The sequence below is a fragment of the Calonectris borealis genome, chromosome 7 (genome assembly GCF_964195595.1).
Source record: "Calonectris borealis chromosome 7, bCalBor7.hap1.2, whole genome shotgun sequence".
NCBI lineage: Eukaryota > Metazoa > Chordata > Aves > Procellariiformes > Procellariidae > Calonectris > Calonectris borealis.
This window is the reverse complement of record NC_134318.1, coordinates 6,282,477-6,306,203: the sequence shown is the minus strand read 5'-3', so window position 1 is coordinate 6,306,203 and position 23,727 is coordinate 6,282,477. Positions and strand designations below refer to the sequence as shown.

At 47.7% G+C, this 23,727-nt stretch overlaps 1 protein-coding gene across 1 annotated transcript in view; it reads right to left on the bottom strand.

The window, feature by feature from the left end:
- SGPL1 (sphingosine-1-phosphate lyase 1) overlaps positions 1-3,519 on the bottom strand; it is a 32,342-nt gene extending 28,823 nt beyond the window's left edge. Inside the window, exon 1 of the mRNA XM_075154156.1 lies at positions 3,397-3,519. Within this exon, the coding sequence (XP_075010257.1) occupies positions 3,397-3,399 (3 nt within the window). The 5' untranslated portion in view covers positions 3,400-3,519. The remainder of the gene's footprint in view (positions 1-3,396) is intronic.
- Positions 3,520-23,727: the final 20,208 nt, after the last annotated feature.

Below are 23,727 nucleotides of genomic sequence, written 5' to 3'. Positions count from 1 at the left end.
TGCATTGCAGTTATTTCCACCACTGCCAAACTGAAATCTTTTTTTTTTCCCCCAGAGGGATGGCAATTTTTTTTTTTTTGCTATATACAGTGTATGCAAAATGAATGTATATGCACTATCCCACCAGCCCTGAGAGTTCAAGGGGAGTGGCTAGACAATGGCTAATTATAGCTTCAGCACAAAACAAACAAGGCAGCAGCTCAGAGTAAGACCAGCAGCATCCCAGCCTCCATTGCAGAGAAGGAATGTAAAACTATCAAACAAGATGGAAAAAGGCTGATTCAAGGCTCAAAAAAATGTGTAGTTTTACAAGAGCCCAAGGGACTTTCAAAATTAGGTGCAATTTCAAATTTCATTTAACCCAAAACACACACAAGATGTTGTTACTTATTGTTCACTTTGCTCATTACAACAAACCAATTTATAAAAGCAGTCTCTGCACACATCTAGGCATGCTCCAGGTAGCACAGATCTCAAATTCATAAGAGACAGGATTCACTCAATACATGCCCTATGTGAACCCATTACGGATCTCCTTGTGGGTCACTGGCTCCAAGAAGGTGCAGTTTCTGCAAGGAAACATCCTCTCCCGGCATCTGCAATAATTAGAATAAAAGAAGCGCTCAGTTCCCTGTGTGCTGGGACTCATCCGGACACATTTGTTCGTTCCTCCACTCGGCATCCTCTCAGATGCGGATCATGCAGTCCCTTCTGCATGCCTTCTGGAGAACAAAATGGGTATTTATTTGAAACATTTTGCAAGTAGCTCAGTGCCATGCAGAGGTACACGCAGCATTAAAAGATAAAGTCTTGGCGGGAGCTGTCTGAAAGCAGACGATAGCATGGCAATTGTTCTGGGAACAGGCATCCGCGAACAAAGGCAGCACCAAGACCTGGCACAGCTTCCTCACAGGGTTACGCAAGCCTCTGACAAAACCCCTAGTATCAGCACAAACTGAATGCCGCTATTATACACTAAGGGCTCTGTTCTTCGGCAACTTTGACCACAGTGCAGAATCCTCAAAAACTGTCTTATCAACACCAACGCGCAAAACCCTTCGGCCCCTGCGATACCTAGTCACACGCCCTTCCCGATACATGGCACAGATGGATCTCAATGAGCTAAGAGTGGCAAAGGAAACTGAAACGCTCAGAACACAAGGGCTTCCAAGCAACTTTTACCTGCAAATTTCTAGGAAACACAAATCTTTGCTAAAAAAGAATAAAGAAAATCGTATCACAGTCACCACAGCCCACTGCAAAAAGACCAATCAACAACATCAATCGACGGAATCCAAATCTCAGTTACACATCACACTCTAAGGACACTACTAAAATGTACTTCAAAGCCCCTACTGCTACACCAACCAGTAAAGGACCATTGCCGTTTAGCCAGTACACAAAGAGATTTCGGTAGTAAATGCTCCAGAAGGAAGGCCTGCTAATGCTTGAAAGGAAATGTCTTCGACTACCTGGGACACGAGGAATGAGAGCAATAGTTCTAGGTCAAAAATGCACCACTCCGTTTCCAAAAACCAAAGAGTGTGGACAGATCAGGCCGCCTGAAACAACCCTCACTGCACACTGGGGTCTGCGGCAGGAGGCAGCTGGTGCAAGAGGAAATCGGACTGAAACTACGCCTTTCCATTGCCAGAACCATGTGTCTGGCAGAAGAGGTAAGCAGCACTTCAAAATCCATATTCTCAGAAATGGGCTCTACTGAATCCCTTTTGCCAAGACAGTCACAGCAAGGTTTTGATCACTGCCACACCGATTAAACTGCATATACACAATAAACGCTGTGATTAGGTTTATCTTAACACCGCCAAACAGTGGAAGCATGCGCTGGAGAAATCAAAGGCAAGGAGCACGGCGTCATCTCAGCAGATCCTTCCATGCTCAGGTTAGCAATTCATCTATAACTTGTAAGGGTAGCAAGAGAGTGGAAAACTGCGCTTAGCAGGCTGGAAGCGCGCAGCGCATGGGAGAAGCAAGATTCTTCTTCATTTAGGTAAGAGAATTTCCAGTGCCTCACAATCCCTTTTGCTAAGGTCATGAGGAGGATCGCATATTCAACCCACAATTTAGGAAAAATGCCATATATCAGTGTTTCTCCAGAGAAAGCGTCAGCCCCTGAGTATACAGCCAGCTTCGTTAGCTTTCCAGAAGCCAGGAACCCTGTGCAAAAGCTGCCGTCTAGTCTAACGAATAAAATAGCAAACCTGCACAGGTCTTCTAGACACAATAAGCAAGAGAAAACTCCGCAAAGCCTTGGCACAGAGAGACTAAGGTGAGAACAGCCTGACCACACAGCACGCTTCCAGCAACCCCAGGCCAGTCTAGACCACACCGTGCACAAGGTGCGCAGTATTTACTCGGTTCCAAAAGAGCTAACTTTTGGCAACCGAAAGCAACTGAAACACAAGCCGTGCAAGCTCTCGATGCTGTCCCGGACTACGCACGCTGACAGACACCAAGGCGTGCCATGGGCCCTGCCTTTGTCCCCCACACGGAGGTGGTGACACACTGGCTGGACACAACTCCATGCCAGAGTGGGATGAGGAAGCGGCACTTGAGTGTTTGGGCACCCACAGCCGCTCCCCGTGACCGAGTGGGAAAAGGCAGTCGGCCAGAGATGATGCTCTTTCATCTACCACTCAGTAGCAGCCACGATTTCAAGGTACCTTCCTGGAGGAGAGGGAAGGAAAAAAAAAAAAAGAGATAGCACCCCTTCCAGTTTTGAGGACTCAGAAAAGGCATGCCATACCACTGCGTGCTGGAGCCAGCTATATTTCAAGCAATCCCAGTTACAGCTGAAGAGTTTGCTTCTCTAAAACTTCTAGCCAAAAAAAAAAAAAGAATAAGTAAACCAGGTCTCTATTAGCGAGATAACTTTTAGCAGAAACTCAGGCACCCTCAACCAAAATCCCGAGCAAGTGGAAAATACAATTTCTACCCCGCTCCGCTGAAATAAACCCACAGAACCAGCCGAAAATACCATTTCTAACCCTCCCTGCCCTGAAACTAGACACCTGTGGGAGGCGAGGAAAGCACTGCACGGCTAGTAGGCCTGCAAAAGTGACTCCCCCCTCGTTTAGGGGTACAGCATCGGCCTCGCCCGGCCGCCGGAGGGGGTCCGGGACGGGGGGCTCCGGCGGGAGGGGGCTCTCCCGCCGGAGCCTCCCGCCCCGGACCCCCGCCGGCGGCCTCGCTCGGCCAGGCGGCCCCTGAGAGGCGACAGGCAGCCCCCGGCCCACACCCGCCCCCCGCCGGACAAGGCCCCGGCCTCGCCGCCTCAGAGCCGGGACGGCGCAGGCCGCGCCGGGACACCCCCATCTCTCGCCCCTCCGTTCGCCGACCGAGGCGGGGACCCACCACCCCACGTTCCCCGCTCACCATCGCTGCTGCCGCCACCTCCTCCTCCTCACAGGGTCCCGGCGCGGCCCCGCTCCTCCCCACCCAGATTACCCGGCGCCTCCCCGCCTCGCCCTCACGACGGCGCCCCCTGCTGGGCGCGCCGCGGGCAGCGCGCGCTCCCGCCGAAAGGGAGGAGCGGCGCGAAACGGGAAGCAGCGGGCGGGAAGCCCGGCAGCTCGGTGAGGCCTAATTTGAGGCCAGTTCCCTCGATATAGGGGCCGCAAAGTCAGTGCTGCAGCAAGGGAGAACGCAGACTTTTGGTTAAAAGCGTGAAAAAGCAAAAAAAAAAAAAGGGGGGGGTTATAAACCTGTTCTGATCCCTGCCCCGTGGTGCTTCCTCACGCCACGACGACGAGGGAAACTTCCTCAGAGAGGGGAGCTCCTCATAATGACAATTAACCAGCAAGCAGTTCTCAGAGCTTGAGTTTAATCAGCTGCTGCAAACCACAAGGAGACCTCACAAGAGCTCTGCACTAACACACAGTCGTCCTTGAGCATGACAAATACTTGGTTAGCACCAGATCGGCTGAAGCCCATGAGAAATTTTATTCAGAGGTTATTCCAGCATCCAGTTGCTCTTAACCCGCATCACTGGTTTTACGATACGTGTTCCCGTGTTTTTTGGAAGAAAGTTTTTTGTTCTGTGGAAAAGAAAAAGGCAGGAGCTACTGGATCAGGTGTGACCCCACGAGGCAAAGGTTGGGTGCTGGGTTTCAAACACAACAAGCAGAATATTATTTGTGACCAGCCTCCTACAAGTACAACAATTTTTAGGCATCCAGGGCAAACAACCACCTGGCAAACATCCAAAGGGCCTTTAAGTTGTGGGAAGCAACGTTTAGAAGAAAGCGTGTTACAGAATAGTTGCAGCTAGAAGGGAACCTACACAATCAATCTCGGCCAACTGCCTGACCACTTCAGGGCTGACCAAAGTTAAAGCATATGATTTAGGGCATTGTCCAAATGCCTCTTACAACACTGACAGGCTTGGGGCATCAGCCACTGCTCTAGGAAGCCTGTTCCACTGTTTGACCATCTCTCGGTGAAGAAACATTTCCTAATGTCAAGTCTGAACCTCCCCTGATGCAGCCTTGAACCATTCCCACACATCACGTCATATCACGGGATGCCAGGGAGAAGAGATCAGCACCTCCCTGCAATGAGGTCGCCCCTCAGCCTCCTTTTCTCCAAACCACACAAACCCAGAGTCCTTAGCTGCTCCTCATAGGATGCTTCCAGTTACCTAGCATCCAGTTTGCAAAGAGGGAGGTAGCCCTGCGATGTTTCACAGCTCTAGGGAGCGCGCCCCAAGGGTGGGAGAGCAGCATGGAGGTGGGAGGCTGCCTCTGGGGAACCAACAGCAACCTGGAAAGAGGGAGAGATGGGCAATGGCAAAAAGAAAGGGAAACATTTCACATAAGTAGTTCTAAAGTGTTTGAAACACACCTTTTGTTACAAGCTTCCAAACCTATTAAGACATTAGGTCATTAAAACTAAAGCTGAAGATTTCTGATTAGTCACTCCACAACACACCTTGGTTTTAAATGTATAAACCTGTACATTCTCTTGCACAGATTCAGGTGTGGCTTTTTAAATAATTGCATTTAACCTCCCATGCTTTTGCTTTTACAATGTTTTGAAATGGGTGTACAAGTATCAGCTCTTGGCCTTCGTAGCTAGTACAAATATTTAACTCTGTGCTGCATTTACAAGTGGTAACTGTGTTCGTCAGCTGTCACCATGCCATCCAAAGCTATCTCCTCACAGAAGATGGCATCTTGCATAAGTCACCAGACAGTACTTTTATCTCAAGAAAACTGCCCTCGTGGGATTGTTTTTAGAATATCAGATGTTCTTTTTAGCAGAAAAGGGAGCAAACAGATCTGTTACTAACCCACAGTCTCACAAAGTAGGCCTTCTTCCCGTGCGCTTGCCAAGCAAGAAAGCATCTAAGACAACCCCGAAAGTGCTGTGTTTTCTGATCAGAAAAAACTCTGCAATAAGCACCGTGGCCCCCAAACTTCCAGAAAAATGTTGCTATTTGGAAAATATCCTCAAAAAAACCCATTTATGTCTAAGTAACATTTTGATCTCAAGGGGATGAAAGGAAGTTTTATTTGTTCCTTCAACCCTGAAAAAAAGCCTCTTAGGATGCAACATTGCAAGCCTTGCTAATCTTTACACACACCTTCACATAATGCCGGGAAACCAGGAGCTCCGTTTGTTTAATCTGACTAAAAGCACAGGTAGGGAGGACTACCGTATCTCGCTATAAATATATGGGTGGGGGAGGAAGAGACACACCAGGGAGGGAGACGAGCTGTTTGAGTGAAAGGACAATGGTGGCATGAGAACAAATGGATGCAGGCTGGCCCTGAACCCATTTAGGCTGAGAACTGGAAGAAGGTTTGTAGCCATTAGAGCTGGAGCTGAGGTTCTGCAACAGCCTTTCCTTTAGACTAATAACAACTTACAAGCCTCAAGAAAGCCAGAGCCACTTCTCCAAAGGATAACAAAGGACCACAGCTTCTTCACAGCTTTACATCTGAGTTTAAGAATCTATCTTGAAACTGTGAGACTTACTCCGTGGAGATTAGGTTTTCCATATTCATTTAAACCAGGGTTTCCATTTTTCTCTGGTCCATCACACAGCTCCTCTGCAGCCCAGGCAGAAGTTACTTTTGCCACTATTCAGGTGAAGGAAAAAATGCAAGTACCTTGGCTTCTCCTTGCAGGTGGCAGGATTAGTGTTGTGGCTGTGCCAAAGTAGCTGCTCTCACATAAAGAAGGGAGTTGCCTTTCCCAGGAGCAGCCGGCCATCACCTGAGCTCCTGGCCCTGCTCTCCATCCATCTCTGCTGCTGCTGGCCCCAAGAAGGGCTGGGAAGGGGAACCTGGGGCTGAGGAGCACAACAGCCAGGCTGCTTGCATGGCCTGAGCGGACCTAGAGCCTGGTGCAGAATAAGGCCAAGAGGGTAGGTTTGCTGGTGGATTGCTCCCAGCAATGCCAAGAGGACCTCTCCTGCAGAGCCTTAGTCTGGGCACCTCCACTCTGCCAACCAAGATGCCTGCCAGCATTGCCCATGCTAAAACAGAGCTCTCGCACTCTCCTTTAAAGGCTGTCTTGGAAAAGGGGCTGGAGAGAGAAAAAAACCACAAATAAGTTCTGGTTTTGCAATGCTCCGAGACCCTCTCTGCCAGCAGGGCTGTGTGTGGGTATTACAGGTTACATACTTATACGTGAAAAAATCTCGTTGAGACCAATCCAGCAGGACTAATCAGTTGAAGGGCTGATGCAAAAAGTCAAGTCTGAAAGCAGTCAAGTATGAAAAAAGGAGTGCTTTTTCCTCTTTCCACAAAGTAATGAAAAGAGGGGATTATAACAACTTTCTGAATGGAACAAACCCCTCTTTCTTCTCTCAGCCCCAACGCTGCCTGCTCGCTCTTGCGAGCGAGCGGCAACCAGTTGGCTGAGGGGAACAAAAGAAGCTGCGATGGAGCAGCACAAGCCAGTGCCTCTCGGTTCAGGTGTCAGCAGCACCCTGGCTTCAACATGCATCGGTGAGACGACTTCACAAGGCAGAGAGGAAAGAGTAGATTTAAATATTTTTGATGAGGATTTTAAAGGGATATTACATTCTTGATGTAGTTTAAGGTAGTAACAGCTCCACCTGTTCAACCCCATTTTGCTTAGATCTGGCAGTCCTGAAGAGAAGGTATGGGCTAACCTTTAGAAGACAAGGAGAAGTAACAGGATTTAATGTAGATTTAAGGTTCTTGATCTACATCAGATCAGAGGGCTTCTTTTAGAGACTGAATTATTTTCTCTGATTCCATAGGACTTATGATCATTCATGTTTGCCATTTACATGCAGCTTAATGTTGCTTACCTAAGCATATCACGAACACCACATTAAGAAACAAATCAATAGGTAAGCCATTAGCAAACCTCCAGCCGTAATTCTCAGACATGAGGAACGTACAATAAGCTCCTACAAGAAACATTGCTCCCTGTTTCAGCAACAGGCAGGAATTACAATCTCTGCTCCAGCCAGCCATGGCCTGTAGGAGATGGAAATGAGAAACACATTGGCTTCCTAGAATAGATCACGACGTACGCGTCATGTCTCGCCCCAGATTCATTTCCTTTCCATGCGTTCCCTGCTGATTGATTAAAGACCACAGTATGCATCACTGAGAAGTTGCTAGCAGCTGCCAACCACACCGAGAGCACCAAGTAGCTGTCAAGTCAGCAGATCTGGACCTCCAAGGGTTCCTCCACCCCACTGCACTTGCTAAGCCCTCTGTGCTGCACGGCCAGGAATCCAGAACATGCAACCAAGGAGCCCACACAGCCCCGGGGCCCAACCCTGCCGGAAAGGGTCATAAGCAAGTTCACATGAGGATGTGAACTTCACAGCTGCGCAGCAGGAGAGCGGAGCCACCGCTTTGTTTGATTTCAAGACAACACGCTTCTGAAGTATAATAGCTGGGTCAATAAAATTAAAGTCACATGCGTTGCCTGCTAATGTTGTTTTAGCTGAGGCTTGAGTTGGGATAGAAATAGTCCACTGACTGGTTTCACTTGCTTGTTTGGAGGATGTGAAAGGCCCAAGGAGGAGATGCCATCCAGGCTTCCCCTGTCCTTTCCCCTGCCTAATCAAAGAACAGGGGCAATACCACATTGAGCATCCACAAAAGTGTCCGTAATTAGTACAGAGCAGATACAATCTGTAAGTAATTCATCACCTAATCAGGTAATCTCATAAAAAGCTGGTGATATAGTTAGCCCAATCATTTTAAGAAACTATTTAAACCACTATTTAGGAACAGAAAGTAGAAGCAGCAAAATTAAGTAAACTGAGTGTTCCCCACAGGTGGATCAAGATTCATATTTCCATCCAAACATCCATGACATTAACACACAGCACGAATCACACTTCTCCTGTCATTTAGTCTGTTTTGTTAGTGTGGTTCTGTACAAGTCTTGGGGGAGCAGAGGATAAGAGAGACTGATGGTAAAGAGGAATATTTGCCTCCCCCTTTCCCTTCCACCGCCCCACAGCTCACATCAGGCAGATGGCCACAGCTCGTGCAAGCCCATAGAGATCAGCCGAGTGGCTGCTGGGGTGAAACCCACCCCATCGGATCCCAATTCATGCAACCGTTGATCAGCTTTTACAAACAAACATAGTTCTGGTTTTGCAAAGAGCGAGTGTGACGTATTTCAGCACAGCGTGCTCAGATCTGACTGCTCACATCCATATCGCACAGGACACCTGCAACTCAGCTGCAAGATGCTGTTACAAGGACAGCCCAAATTTAGGCTGTTTACAACCCCAGATTGCCTCAGGGAGAACTGCATCAGTGCCCTTGTAAGATGTCAACATGCACACGGGTGCAATGCGTTGCAGAGCCTGAGCAGGTACAGTACATCCAGCCTGACTGCTCCATGAAAATGTGGTTATTTAGACCTTCGTCAACAGAAGCTTTCTTCCCCCAGCTTACCCTGAAGACCTACAGAGGCAAGTCTGGTCTTGAGCAGATGCTCAAAGCCTCAACTTAAAGTACAGCACAAACTTAATCAAAATTTACAGTGCATAAAATTAAACACGTGAATACACCTTTGAGGGATGAGGACTAGAAGAAAACTCATACCAATCAGAGGAACAGACTTTTAAAAGCAATATAAAAATAAATGAGCTCAAAGGGCCCTCATAATGAAAGCCTAACATGAGTTTACATAAAAAATGTTGTCTGGTCAACCTAGACTTTTCCACTTGATTCATTTGATTTGTAACTAAACAGATCAAGAACAGTAGCTATTTTCTACACTAGCAAAGTTCTTTTCTGTAATCTTCACTGATGCAACTTTATATTGTGCACATATGGGCTCAGTTCCTGAAACAACTGTACAGTATTCCTATTTGGCAGGCAGCATAGGTTCTCGTCTTACAGAAAATTACACTGGAATTGGTGGAATTAAAAGGAATCCCATTTCTTTTCTTGTTTCCAAGTTGTTCAGGACAGAAGCTACTCAAAGTGCTGAAATATGAGCACTTGGAAATAAATATTTATGTTATACTTTTTGCATTAAGAAAGAAAGAGAAAGCTCTGGTTTTATATAAACTCTACAGAAGTTGAAGAACACAGTGTAATATGCTTTCAACATTTTCCCCCTAGAAACTTCGGAAATGACTTAGCTTAGTGACTGCAGCACAAGATTGGGAAATGGCAAATCAGTCAAAGAGCAGCAGTTCTCTAGAAGAAAAACAGATACAGGGGATTATTTTTGCCCCTTTCCTGTCTAGTTTTTCAGCCCTACATCTAGCTCCCCAAAAGAAATCTTAGTTGCCTTTCCAAAAAAACAAAAAAAAAGATAAAAGCCTATCGAGCACAGAGCCGTTACCCTTAGACACCATCTACCACAAGCTCAAAACAGGAAATGTTCAACTCCTTGAATAATCCAAGGAGCTGAGTAGCAGATTGCAACATCCGCGTTTTCTGCCCAGCCTGAGGGTTTCTTGCAAGTGCTGACTCCAGTGCTCCCAGACCAGACATTTCTGACAATTTTTACGGCGAGAACGCTTTAGGCTTTCCTTTCCAGGGGACGATCCTGCTCAAAGGGTGCTGAGCCCCCTCCACCCCAGTTAGCACCCGCAGAGGAGGTGTTTAAGGGTCACAGTTGGGAGGTGACACCTCATTGCAGCACTCCAGACATGTCCTAGTGCCACCCTCTGGTCCTCCCCAGCCTGTCCCTCCTGTTGCCACTATTGCTCTGGGACTCTGCCCGTGTTCCTGTCCTGGTTTCATGTCTGCTTTCGCGTCCCTCTGATCTCTGTAGGTCTGACAACTGCTCAAGACACACGTTTCTTTCCAAAGACACTGAATTTATTAAAGACCAATGGCATAAAAGGACAAGATGGACCAAACGGCATCAGTGTAAGCACTGTCTTCCTAGTGCATTTGCATGCATGTGATTTTACCATCAAGCCCCATCTCTGCTGTCCCAAGAAAGCCTTTAGACATGCACAGAGAGGTACCAAAAAAATTAAAGGTCATATTGCTGCTAGGAGGCAGGCCCTGGCATTCTCAGATGCCCTTTGGTACCACATTGCTGCCCTCTCTACTGAGGATGCCCTGGGTGCAGGAAGCTGAAAGAGTCCTCGCCTAAAGCAGAGGGGTTGTTTGGTTGCATATCTACTTTATTAGTGTCACCCTTTCAAGGCAACAATGGGGCCCGAAACATCCACAGAACCAAAAAGTCACCTGGCAACTTCACCTAACAAATCCCCTCTTCTCCTCCTGTGGCTCACTGCAGGTCTCGGTGTGGAGCAGGTTACGGGCACCCAGGAGCTGGCAGAGCTCAGGTTTTGACCCTGGACTTTCTTCCACAGCTGCAAGAGTTCAGAGGTCTGGGTTAAGTCCTCTGTGAGGTGCTTTCCAGCCCTTAGAACAGCTTAGGGAATCACTATATCACATTCTGGTTTAATTGCATAGCACAGGCTACATGTAAAGGCACATCAGGCAAGGTTTGGATGAGATCCTCGCACTTTCAGCTGTCTTTTAACAGTTGGTGCTTGCACAAGCACTTCGATAGCGTTTTACCACCCTGAGCACCAGGATCCAGCCCAGTCTGGAGCAATTCCATGAATTATTACATCCTGCTGCATGCTGGCTTTGGTCAGCCCTCCAAATAGCATACTAGCATCACGCCAGAAAATTTTGGTTTTTTGGTTTTTGTTTTATTTTGTTTTTTCTCAATATTACATCAGGCGATGTTCTTGGGAGTTGCAAAACAAACTTTAAAAATAAACCAGACTTGTAAAATCAAGAAGATGACAATTCCCAGTGTAATGGCAATAGTTTTACTGAATTAGCCCAATAAATATTAAAATACTCAGATACAAACTTCTTACTACTCCCCATTGGTAGAATAAGTTGAGTCCAGGCTGGAAAGCAATGCAAACTGTTACCAGACAATTAGACCACAACTGAGGCAGCTTCTAACACCTTTCCAGCAGCAGCTGTTTGAATTCAGAGAAAATCCTGCTTGCCAAGGACTAGGTAGAGGCACTGCTCCCTGCCAGAGGCACCTTTCCAACCGGATTTGGATTACTGCAACAAGTACCTCACAGTCCTGGCTTCAGAGGGGCTGTAGTAATATTTGCAATTTCAACCTGTTCTTTCAGTGTTGCAATTGGTTTCCCACTGATTTCTTCAGAGCTTCTTCTCAGTGAAAAGCTTTCTAGCTTCACTCTGGAGGCAGGGGAGAAAGAAGCAATAACCTCTCCCTTCAATGTGGAAACCCCAGCATTTTGCAAGGCAAACAAGCAGAAATTAAAAATCATGCTTTTTACCAAACAGAGCCAAAATCCTCTCAAATGTCATGTATACGCCAAAGAATTTCCGTATTTGTTTCTTTGCTCTCACATGCTGACACCAAACATATATAACGTATATATGTACGTAACAGAAATAAAATATTGCCTATCCCATATCGCACAGCAAATAGAGCCTCAGCATGGTGAAACCCCCCAGAAAGCTGACTGCAGGATGCGTACCTGGAAGTCAGCTAACAGCCCCGTATTTATAACAGTAAGCCCCATCCTGGAAAACTGTATTCTGTCATCATCTGCATTGCTCATGCATATCAGTTTATTATCTCCAAGCGTTCACAAGGGACCTGTTCCTATAATGCAGCCACAGCTGCAACCACTATATTTGGTGCATAGACATGTAATAGCACTTATGGTCCCCTTCCAAAGTCTAATGACAGCAAACTACTCTCAACAGCCCCATGGCCGGAATTAGCCTGAGAAGACTGTATAATTGCTCCTCGCTATCTGTGTGGCACAGAAACCACAGCCTGGATTTATCCCACTTCACTGAAGTGCGGGAGCAGCATTATCTGCAGCTGATAGAGAAGATTCAGCAGCAGGATCTTCCCGACCATGAATGGGCTGCATTGCCTTCAGAGGTGTCCCTTGCTCTCCTGCTCACAACAGAGCAGCTCAGAGGTGACCAAGCTACTAAACTGATCTTTATTATTTAAGCCCGCAAAGCAACGGAAGAGGAACTGCTGCCTGCACCATGCCTTACAGCTCTGCTAAAAGGCATCTGGAGACTCCAAACCTACATGTGCTCAGCAAACTGAGGATGCAAACCTAAAATCCCAGCTCTGCAATCCTTTAAGGGGTTCCTCTAGTCTGATAAGCCACAGCCTCATAACTGCAGCAAATCCACACAGGCTCCTGGCTGAAAAAACCCCATGTACTTGCAGTTCCTCTGCATTAGCTTCATCTCACCTCCAGCAGCCCCTAGGCAAGAGTGCCTAACACCGTAAACATCTCCACTTCTTGCCAGATTTTCAGTGCAATACAAAGGCATTTCAAGCTCTATTGTCTTTTAACGCAGAGCAGTGTTTCCATACCAGTCCTGATTATTCTTTATTCACTTGCAAATGCTTTTGCACCTCTTGTCGCACCACAGTAGGTGTGTTGGCCCAAGCCCGTGATTCAATTTACAGCTCATACACTTGAGAGATTTACCACCTTGAGTGGGATTTACACCATAATTTTAGGAGGAGGCAAGACTTCAGCTACTGAACAGTGGATACGCAACGCTGGAAGAGCATAATCTGGAGAGAAAAACCCCCTGAAGGAAGGTGTCTCTCCCTCTTTTGACCGTAGAGGGAGCTGAGTCTCCAGTGTTAACCTCTTAAAAAAAAAAAATCGAGCACTCAAGCTCCAAGTCCCAATATACAGAAATTATATTGGCCCCATCCCCAGCCCTCACACGTAGAGGAAGAAGGCAATGCGGATTAAATAATTAATGCCCCTGGATACTGTTTTCCCCCAAACTACAGGGGATCACAGAGGAAAAAACATTTCCTTAAACATGATTGATTGCTCCTTGCTGGCACAACAAGAGAAAGAGAAATCAGTCAGGAATATTCTCCATCGTTCCGCTGCGGCTTTGTCAAACACCATAGCTCCTGCATTTCAGTGAATGATAAATTGCTTTTAAGAAGTGACTTTTATGTCAGTGAGCATGTTATTATTGATTACTCTAATCTCACACTGGAAAAGAGTCTTCATATCCTACTGTTCTTTAAATCACCCGGAGAGCTTAGAGGTTGCTGTCTAACAAGCTCCAAAGTCGTATCTTTCTTGTCAATCTTATCAACCCCTTGTTTAATTGTAAAAATGTAAATAAAATGCAGCGAGCTTTGGCCTAATGCCTCACAACTCCCATATCTCTTCCAAAGAGAAAAACAAGAGATTCTTCAGCTGCACTTGAGGCTTGTCAAGCATCATTTTAATTCAAAGCAGGTTCTGGCTTTCTCAGAGCCACATCCAACACCAGAGCACAACAGTCCTTTGATGGGTAATAAGATACATGTGTCAGAGCCAGGAAAGCCTCCGTGATTTCCTTATGTCTGAGGAATATCAGTTTAAATACCAGTTAAAGAGTGAGACCCCCGGGGACCACCCATGACTTTGTTCTCTATCCTCACTATGCAACAAGGTGATGCTTTCGGTGGCAGCAGAGATGAGGAGCAACTGAAAGATGACCCCAGCATTGGGTCTCTGGCCACTTTGGTGTTTGTTAACAGAGCCTACTCTTGTATCTGGCCAGCTTCAATTACACTGGTAAATAGAATACCTTGCTTCCAACATCGGGATGCTCAAAGTAATCTAGTAGTTACATCCCAGCGTGCAAACAAAGGCAGTGCTGATGATACTGTGTATGTTGAAAAATTAATGGCCAAGTAGGACTTGAATGCACACTGACATGAGGCTTTTCATGTCCTCTGGATACTCTGACTTCTGCAAGCCCAATGTCAGCATCTCCCCGTTAGGTCTCGGAGACTAGATGCTATGAAATGACTCCCAGCATTTGCAGGAGGGCATCCATCGAGCAGAGGAGCTCCTGGCAGCTCTCACTCAAGGGCAATCTGCTCCCCTGGCATTAATCAGAGTAAGAAGTGACCACCAGAGTTGGAAAGGTGCACAATGTTCTAAAGATTTTCTAAAACATATCGCTGTGTCATCAAAAAGAAAACCAATTTCTCTCAGACAGAACAAAGCTCTTGACTTTCTGAAAGCTTGATCACTCAAGGGCCTCAGTTCAGGAAACCATCTGATTACAAGAATAAAGCATGTGAATGAAGAAAATTAGCCACTAAAATTGAACAGAGGAAGCAGCAGCGGGATTGTGAGGTTTTTCTACAGCGTTTCTCCCAAAACACTGTGTTAAAAAGTTGTTGGGTTTTTTTAAAGAAAAAGAGGAACAGTGGAATATCAATTACTATGCCAGTGATGCTCCAATCTATTCATGTTCTCTTAAATTCTTTCTGCTTGTAGCATCTCTAAAAATCCTTTTGTTTACAAACTTAACGAGAACCAGAAGCGATCTGGCAGCAGGCTGGTGATGCTCCACCACGCAACCTGCAATAAGGGAGCTCATCCCTTCTGCTGGGGGGGGCTAGATCCCAAAGCTAGATCCCAAAGTACTGAGCATCAGCTATTAGCTTTTTTTAATTTATCTACAAGAAAAGCTGCTGGGGAGGACCATGCTTCAGGCACATCGGTGGAATTTCATACGTACAGCACACGAAGCTCAACCTGTGCCTTTTCCTCTATGTTGCTGGGCTTAGCTCAGACCAGACCCCTCTCATGAGGGGACTGGCCCTACCATTGAGCAAAGAACACATTGGCCACCCACATCAGCTGGATGGTCACATTTTACAGTGCAGATTTATCCTAAATGGACCATTTTCCAAAGTAATTCAAATGCCTTGATTTCACTGAATGCAAGTTACACAAAATGGCTCTTAAAGAAACCTAGCTTAATACACTACATTTATAAACAACTACCAGGCAACACTTTTTCCATCCCTGTAAATGTTATTCTTTGACCCTTGGAGAAAGGCATTAAAGAAGCGTAGCAAAGATCTTGTTAAGCAGCAGCTTACTAAATCAAGAATTGAAATCAATAGCATAGGCATAGCCTGACTTAAAAACCTATTTTAAAACTAAATTAAAAAGCAGTTGCATTGCCAATTGACAAGATTAGAAAGGTTTCCCTAGCAATTGTTGAGATTACAAACTAATGAACCGTGCAGAGAGATGGAGCGCAGGAGGCCGGGAGGGGGAAATGTACGTGCATTTGCGCTGTTGGCTTTTAACAAATATGGTCACATCTCAACGACTTGGAGAAAGCATTATAACCTTAAGAAAGGAAAAGTTTCCCAGATATTTTTCATTTCATCAAGTGCTTTGCACTAGCCTAAGGAAGCCGTCCTCAGTGCCAAAGCCCAAAACAAGAGCAGCAGAGGGAGATTAAAATAACTGCAAGATTAGTTGCTGGAGCAAAGGGAGCAGGATGGGCTCCTCAAAGCCAGACCTTCATCCACAGCTTCCAGAAGGTAGAGAAGCAAGTATAAACCAGAGCCTTAACTGGGGAAGAGACCCTCTAGTTCCAAGAGTTACCAAGAGTTTATAGGGAAAGAGCAGGGGTCTGGAAAACGGAACCTGTGAGGTGAGAGAGGAAAGAAATAGGGTTGCAGCCAAGATACCTTCAAATTCCTCTCATAAAGAAGAAAAGAAACAACTTTCCACATCAGCTGGGGCTAGGGTTAGAAGCAATAAAGTAAAATTGCAGCAAGATGAGATATCTTTATAGCAGTAAAGCGCTGGGATAAATTCACTATAGAAATTGAGAAATCTCCGTCAGCAGAGGCTCTTTACAAAGAGGTCAGACATTCCTTCGTCATGGTAAAGCCAGCCCCAGGGAGATGGGCCAGGCCACCTCCTGAAGTCAATCCCAGCCCTATTTTCCCCCGCAATCGCACAAAATATCATTGCGCATTAACACAGCAAAGTCTTTTCTTCAGCTTATCGGTCCCCAGGAGACCTCAGATTGAGATGTAAGCCCAACTCCTACCACTTTGCTGTGCCCAGGCTCTCCCCCGCCCCAACCCCATCTATTGAGCCCCCCCAAGACGTAGCTATGGTGAGCAACCAACAACTCATAAAGAGCCAAGCCCGGGGGTTATTTCAAAGCCCGTTTCAGGCGGCGGGATGGAGAAACAAGGAAGACAAAAAGGAGGCAGGCTTTGCTGCTGCCCTGAGAAATGCAGCTTAGCAACCTCCACACAATAAAGCACGAAGCGCACAGACAGAGCCATGCAAAACGGGGGGTTGCAAGCCTCTCTGCAGGGTCGGTGGTGAGCCGCTCTTTTTATATGTCTCATAACAAACTCATCACTGGTGTTGACTGCTTTCCTCCACCCAGGTAGCACAATCTAAGGTTTTTTTTCCTGGGAAGCAATTGCCTAAAAAGCAGACTGGGAAGAGAGCAGTTCTGGCTGCCAGACCCAGCTTATGTGAACTATCTTAAAAAGGGCTGGTCCAAGACCAGAGCTGTATGAAAAAATAAGACAGATTCACAAATAAAATAGCTCCAAACCTTTCAAAGCCCAATATTTACTGCTGCTACCTGAGTGTGTTTGAGTTTTTCTCACTTGTCTTTGAATATCATTTGCTTTTTAAACAGGTAACACGGGCACCGGTCAGACACCTTCTTGCCCTTGCTCACAGAGCAGGCGATGGGCTGCTTCGTAGGAATATAGATCATCTCCTAAGCTGTTTGTCTTGTAGGAAAAATAAACATGCACAGCGTTGCTCCTGACATCTCACTGCATTTACATGAGGAACTCTAGTGGCGGAGTCAGACCTCAGGTGCTCAATATACCCAGCCCAACAAAAAAATTATTGCACAGCAGAGAGTCACAGGACAAATCCCACCTACCTCAGAGACCTGTGCAAGGGGAAGCAGGAGGAAGAGGTAGACATTTTGGGAACGATAACAGCTCCTTGGAGGATCCGTAGCCCCGTACAATGCAGGGGGATGAGCTAGGGTGACCCAGTACAGGCAGTGGCCCCACCAGCAGAGTCTGTCTGGAAGCATCTGAGTCTGGGTCCTCATAAAAGGCTCCATCAGCACTCCCCAACGCAACAAGGGCATGAAGCAGCTTTGAGTCCATCCAGGAAGAGCAGATATGGAGCAGACAGAGCAGGTACAAAGGCTACAGCACAGGCTGAGAAACTTAGCCAGGCTGGAGGCTGAGCTTAAATATGCTCCTGGGCCCATGAGTGTGGGTGGGGGCCTCAGATGAAGCTCCTTAGGGCCGTTAAGGCTCATTAGTACCCTCAGCTTTACACTGGACATACTTGGCCCCAAGGGTCCTCCTAGCCAGTATGTCCCATACAACCTCTTGTTGATCAGAGCTGCAACCCATGCTATGTACAGCACCTTTCACTTCTATTAAGATCTGCTTGGCAGGAAAATAGTAATCACTGGGATTTATATGCTGAAAGAGTTTCTTGTTGGAACTATTATAGTACTCTGCTCTTTGCTAAGGTCTAACACATTCGTCTCCTACAACGTATAGGTTTGTGAGAATGGATTATTTCCTTAAAAGCAGGCATGGTCTGGGTAAGATTCACGCCCCACCATCGGGGCAAAGGAAGGGGAAAGGGTTTGAAACTCTGCCAAGCTGAGATTAGATGCAGGGAAGTTAAGTGAACTGACTCTGAAATTGCAAAAGTGGATGAAGCAGCAGAAAACATGGACCATACCCGCTCCTCCCCATCTAAGAGACACTGCAGGGAAGGCTCCCTCTGTGTTAAAACACAGCTTTTAGCAGGAGGAGAGTCTGCACAGGTTTATAAGCACAAAAATTGGAAAAGCACTAAGGAAGCACCCATCAGGCACGCCTGAACGGGTGTTTAGAAACTGTTGCGTGGCTGTATTTGCCTCTGATCTCTCTAATAAAGTGCTGCACGCTTTCAGAGGGGAGCGTCATAATCTGCTCCCAAGGAGCTCCAAGGGGCTGCAGAAGACAATCCTCAAAGGTTTCTCCATCAACTCCATGATTTCCCACGGAGGAGTCGCCTCCAGCCTGGAGGAGAGAGACAATGCATGGTCCAGGGCAGAGGGGCAATAGCTTAGACAGGGAATGGACAATTCGGCTTCTCCATTAGAAACTTGAGCATTGGCCTTCAAAGAGTTGTTGGCGACCTTTGCAGGATGGCAGCTCAGCTGCTGCATAAGCAAACAACCCATCAGTGGTGACCCTGCCTATTTGAGCTGAAATGGCTCTGAAAGATGTTGTCAGGTTTCAGAGGTGTCACTTGTCTCCCACTGCGCAACAGGGAGGGCATCTTGGGAAGAGCTCTTCTGGTGACAGGCGAAGGTCCATCACCTTCTGCCAGCAGCAGAGGCCACGTCGTCCCATTTGAGACCCGCTGTGTCACCTGCATGTTTCCCAATTGAGTGCAATTACCATGGAAATGAAACTAAGTACACCCCTATCAAATTTCATCATGCCTTTAGCTTGGTTTGCTGCAAGCAACCTGATTAGAAGCACGCCCATTAAGTGGAGCAAGGTGGATCATCAGTCAGAGAAGGTCCTGTCCTGCTTGCCCACTGCCTCGCTCCCCACACCAGACTGTTTTGTTGCAAGCCCGGCTCTCTACCCAGCTCTTTCTCCAGGAAGGTGAGGATTTGGTTTCACTCACCCACGGGAAAGCATCGGACAGAGCTTCTCCTCCCAGGTCCCAACTCTGGTGTGGCACCAGCATGCAAAGACGGGAGAGTGAAATCGCTCTGCTCAGGGTTTTTGGAGACTTTTGAGTGCCACCAGGACAATTATGTGGGAACTGCTCGTGCATCTTCAGTTTTTCTCTCTTCTCTTAGAGGGAAGAACTGAGGGAGCTTGTTGGCAGAGTCAGTGCTTTCTCTACTGCTGCAATGACAAAAAGGGAGGTGGCAAGGCAGGAAAAGGTGCTGAGGAGGCATGATGGACTTGAAGGTCACTTAGAAGGGAAGAGAGAAATAAAGGATGCAACAAGGAGAAAAAACTCAATTAAATTCAGTTGGAGACTGCTCCATCACTTTTATAAGTCCTGGGTTTTGGGGTGGTTTCAGGACTTTAAGGGTTGTTGGGAATCTCCTTGGGAAAAGAGAAGCTTAAAAGAGCACCTCACTCAGGGTGAAAGGTGCAGCTGGAGGAATCCTGCTGCCCACCCCAAGCTTTGAGCTTTCCCATCCAAAATCTTGAGCCCCTGCAATATGCATCCCTTTGTCATGTACAAACTCGTAGTCTCTGGAGCCCTGCGAACCTCTTCCCTGCGGCGCTGGAAACCTGCCTTCTCCACTCTAAGCCAATGCCTCTGGCAACAAAAATGAAGGGGCTTGAGCCAAACCGAGAACTGGTTTGACGCAGTCATTTTCCACTCTTTGAATCAGGAGCCCATGGTCCCAACTCCGACACCCCAGAGAGGCACGGCAGCAAAGCTGGACCAGAATTGATCAGCGGCTGCAGATCAAAGGACCATGGGGCACAGAAAAGCTGATATGGGACAGGAGTGAAGGAAGTCGAGCAGAAGCTGGAAGGAGAGACCTCTGCAAATGAGGAGCAAAGCGCAACACAACGCTCAGCGCAGGGCAAGCTGCCCTCCCCTTCCAGCAGCAAGAGCTCGTGGTAAGGAAAAGCGATTGGAGTAGCTGGAAAAGAGCTGGAGCTCTTTTGAGACAGACAGCAAGACCTGCTTTCACAGGCTTCTGGTCCGTAGTAGAAAAGATGAGTGGCACCAAGTGGGATTTAAAGCCGCTACAGATCATTACATCATGTCATCTGCTATGTTTAGCAGAGCTGAAGAATTTCACTTGCATTGCTAAATGTCTTCCAGCAAAACCGTCCTTCTGGCTTTGAGGTTACTGAAGGATGGAGCATCCCCTGATTCCCTCGGCAATTTGCTTCATAGTGAATCATCCTCGCTGCTAAGGTGACCTGCTGTGGGGTGTCCTGGTTAGCAGTAGCCACGGTGTCCCTCGGGAGAATGACTCTTCTCCGGCTCTGGAAGTGCAGCCTGCATCCTTTGCTCTTTTCCACTGAGTCACCCTCTAAAGATTTACCCCCGGGGTTTGTTATGTACTTTTTGTTATCTTCTGCTTCCCCCTCTGGGCTATCTACATATTTTTTTTCTACTTGCTTCCAGGTCTTTCCTAAAAACTCCTGAATAATAAGAGGCTGGAGTGGGTGCGTAACTAAAGATCACATGCAAAAAATGCGTAAGGAACAGAGCCCTTAAGGAGTCTTTCCTTCTACCCTCCCATCCACCCCAGCGTGATGAGGTACTGGAAACTCCCCAGCCTGCCAACATCTGTGCTGGGAAATCCCTGAGACGGTGCAGCGACCTCCTCAGCTCAGACCCCAGTACAGTAGCCTCCAAACCTAGAGACTGGCCGCTGGTACTGCTATTCCCCTGGGTAAGGAGTGTTTGGCTGTCATTATTTCCACTAGACATTTTTGATGAGAATCTGCACTTGAATAATCCCCTGAAAACACGCACGGGTTGGGGCTTGCAGTCAATGGGCTTTGGTGCAACAGTCCCCATTGCCTCCATCCTGCTTTCATCTAGGCGAGTTCAGCCTCAGGTTGACCACCCTTTGCCAAAGTCCACCCTGATGTCACACCTCGGTGGCGAGGTCCCCGCGTGCCTCTCTGACCCTGGGGCACGGTGACCCGGTGACGCTGACCCCCTCTGCTCCGCTCTCCTGCCAACGGGTTTCGGAGCTGCCACGTCAGGTCCTGCAGCCGGACTCCCCGACGACGATTCTTCAGTGGCTGCTCGCAGGCGGCCAGCGTGGTGAGGACCACCTGGAGCATGAGGGTTGGTGACCAGGGTGGGGGCTTGGCATCCCAATTCTGTCCATAAAGCTTGCTACCAGGTCATTTCCAAGGGAACCTAGAATCAGACAGCAGCACAGCGTAGAATCAGACAGCAGCACAGCGCCCAAATAAGAAAGTGAAATGATGGAGAGATATCCCTGACCACACTACATTAATTTAATTTATTAGAAGAGGTTTTGCACTGGCAGGCTGTGCCCAGAGGGAGATCACGTTTCCCTCGGGTGGTACGTGAGGGGCCGGAGGAGCACCCAGGGATTTCAGCAGTGCCATTTTTAAGACCATGCATCTGTCTGTAGGTTTACAAAGTTTCATCAGGCATCTTTCCAAGAGCACGACAGCCCCAGCTGAGTTTGGGAAGAATGCTTAGCAAATTGGAGGCCTTATAAAAGTTGGTTAAATTTGAAGTGAGTGGAAATTAAAAGTGAAGGTCCAGAAAAGAGGATCAGCTTGTGACACTACTATCGAAGCTTTTAACACAACAGCGGAAAAGCGTTTCCTTCTGTTTCCACTTTGCCCTCTTCTTACTGAAAAGAGCATCGTTCTGGGCTCGTTGGAGACGGCAGCTACCAACCTCCAGCCCGAGCCACGGCTGGTGGGGGCAGAGACTGGGGAGCACCGGGGGTCCAGCCTCCGGGGATCGGCACCGACCAGGACCTGCAGAGCTGGTCCAGGGAACGAAGCGGGGGGCTGGGGAGGCTACGCTCCGGGCCTCCCCCATGTACGGAGGAAGGACCAGCGTGTGGGAAGAGATGTGTCAGGGGATGCTGGTGAAATTCATCTTGCACGAATGCTTTATTTCCCTTTCTTTTGGTTCAGCTGCGGGGTGGATTCAAAGCTCACTGACCTTTATCCAGTTTCATCCCGCAGTATTGGGATGAAAGCAGAGTATGGGTAACCATGCAGTGATGCTGGGCAGCAGTGCCTTTGCTGAGACCCACAGCCACCGTGTCCTGGCGTCACTACGGAGTGGACAAACACAGCAACACTGAGCAACAGGCGAAGCCATCTGCCCTTCCTGTTCATGACCAGCACCAGGCATATAAAACATCCGATTTCTTCTACTTTACTCTTTCACAGATTCTCCCAGAGACAGAAGCAAGAACCAGGTCTAGAGGAAGGTGAAAACAGGCACTGAAACTCACTGTGCATCCCGGCCTCCCCTCCTGCACTAACAAACCCGGGGCAGATTTCTCTCCGGGCAGAGAAGTTGTCGCAGTGACTGGCTAAGCCGCACGTCAGAAAGCAGGATTCGTTTCAAAGTTACACATCAAAGTCTGAGCAAGGTATTAAATTGCCTACATAATCGACGGTGTTAAATAAATACCATCAGAGGGAGATTAATGTCACAGTAAGGCAGTGCCCAAGATAAGAAGCACGTAGCATCCTCCGAAGACACCTCTCTCTTTCCGCTGCCTTTAAGAAGGATCCAGGGTGGTTGGGTTAGTCTAGAGACCTGATTTAGGAACCCAGAGATAAATCCCATCCCTGGTGACTTTCCAGCTGCACGACTACTTTCCCTGCCCGTTGCCATCATGTCGTGAGGATGAGATTATAACAGAGGAGATCAAGAAACGACAGCAAGACACCTCCCATGCAGATTTCGAGTGGGAGCTCAGCAGCTCATCCCCGGTAGCACGGGCAGCGGATAAACTCCTTTCCTTGGGACTGCTGGGAAAACTCTGTCGAGTGACATGCTAGGTTTGCCTCTCAAACTTCCCGGCGGGTAGAAATCGGCAGTGCAGAGCTGCCTACGGGAAAGCAGGTTGCAGCTTGTCGGCTTCCCACAGCCCGGTCCTGGAAGGACTCAGCAGCCAAGTCTAAATAAGCAAACCTGCCAAAGTTCAGCTCCGGTCCGAAGCCTCCTTATCAGCAGGGTCTTTTTCACGAGCTCTTTCTGTTTGCCTTTCCTCTCCAGGTAGTGTGTTTAGCTGCAACCAGCAAACACTCTGGGACCTTGTTTTTGGGACTTAGACCCCCAACAGCCGCTTTTAAATAGTTCATTTTTTCCCCACCCTGGCTAAAGGGCTAAAGCTTTCTGCGTTCAGCAGGACTTTCGTCCATCCCCAGTGTGCTTTGCTCTCTCAGTGCGCAGTGGCAGAGCAGAAGCCCCCCCAGGTCCGTACATCCCAGGAGGAGAAGCTGACACAGGCAGACCCTCCCAACTGACGGTGTCACACCCTGTGGGGTCCATCTTGAGCAGCCGACTCAAAGATAGCCCTAATGATCATCACTCAAAAGGAAACAGTTGAACAAAAAGCTGACAGACCAGCAAGAAAGACAATAATAAAGAAAAGAAAAGGCTTCATTCTAAATATGGGATATTTGTCCATAAAGACCATCAGAGGACCAAGTGGAGACACCACGTATGGGAAACCTATAGCTGAACTTTCCCCAGGTAGCTCACAGCTGGATCTGCCCTGCTTTTCGGGTCACAGTAGCGGCCTGAAAGCCCAGTGGTGATGCAGAGCTGAAAGATGTGCCCTTGAAAACGCCATAACACCAAACCTGTTGGGTTTTGGTCCTACTGCAATACGCAGCTCGTTT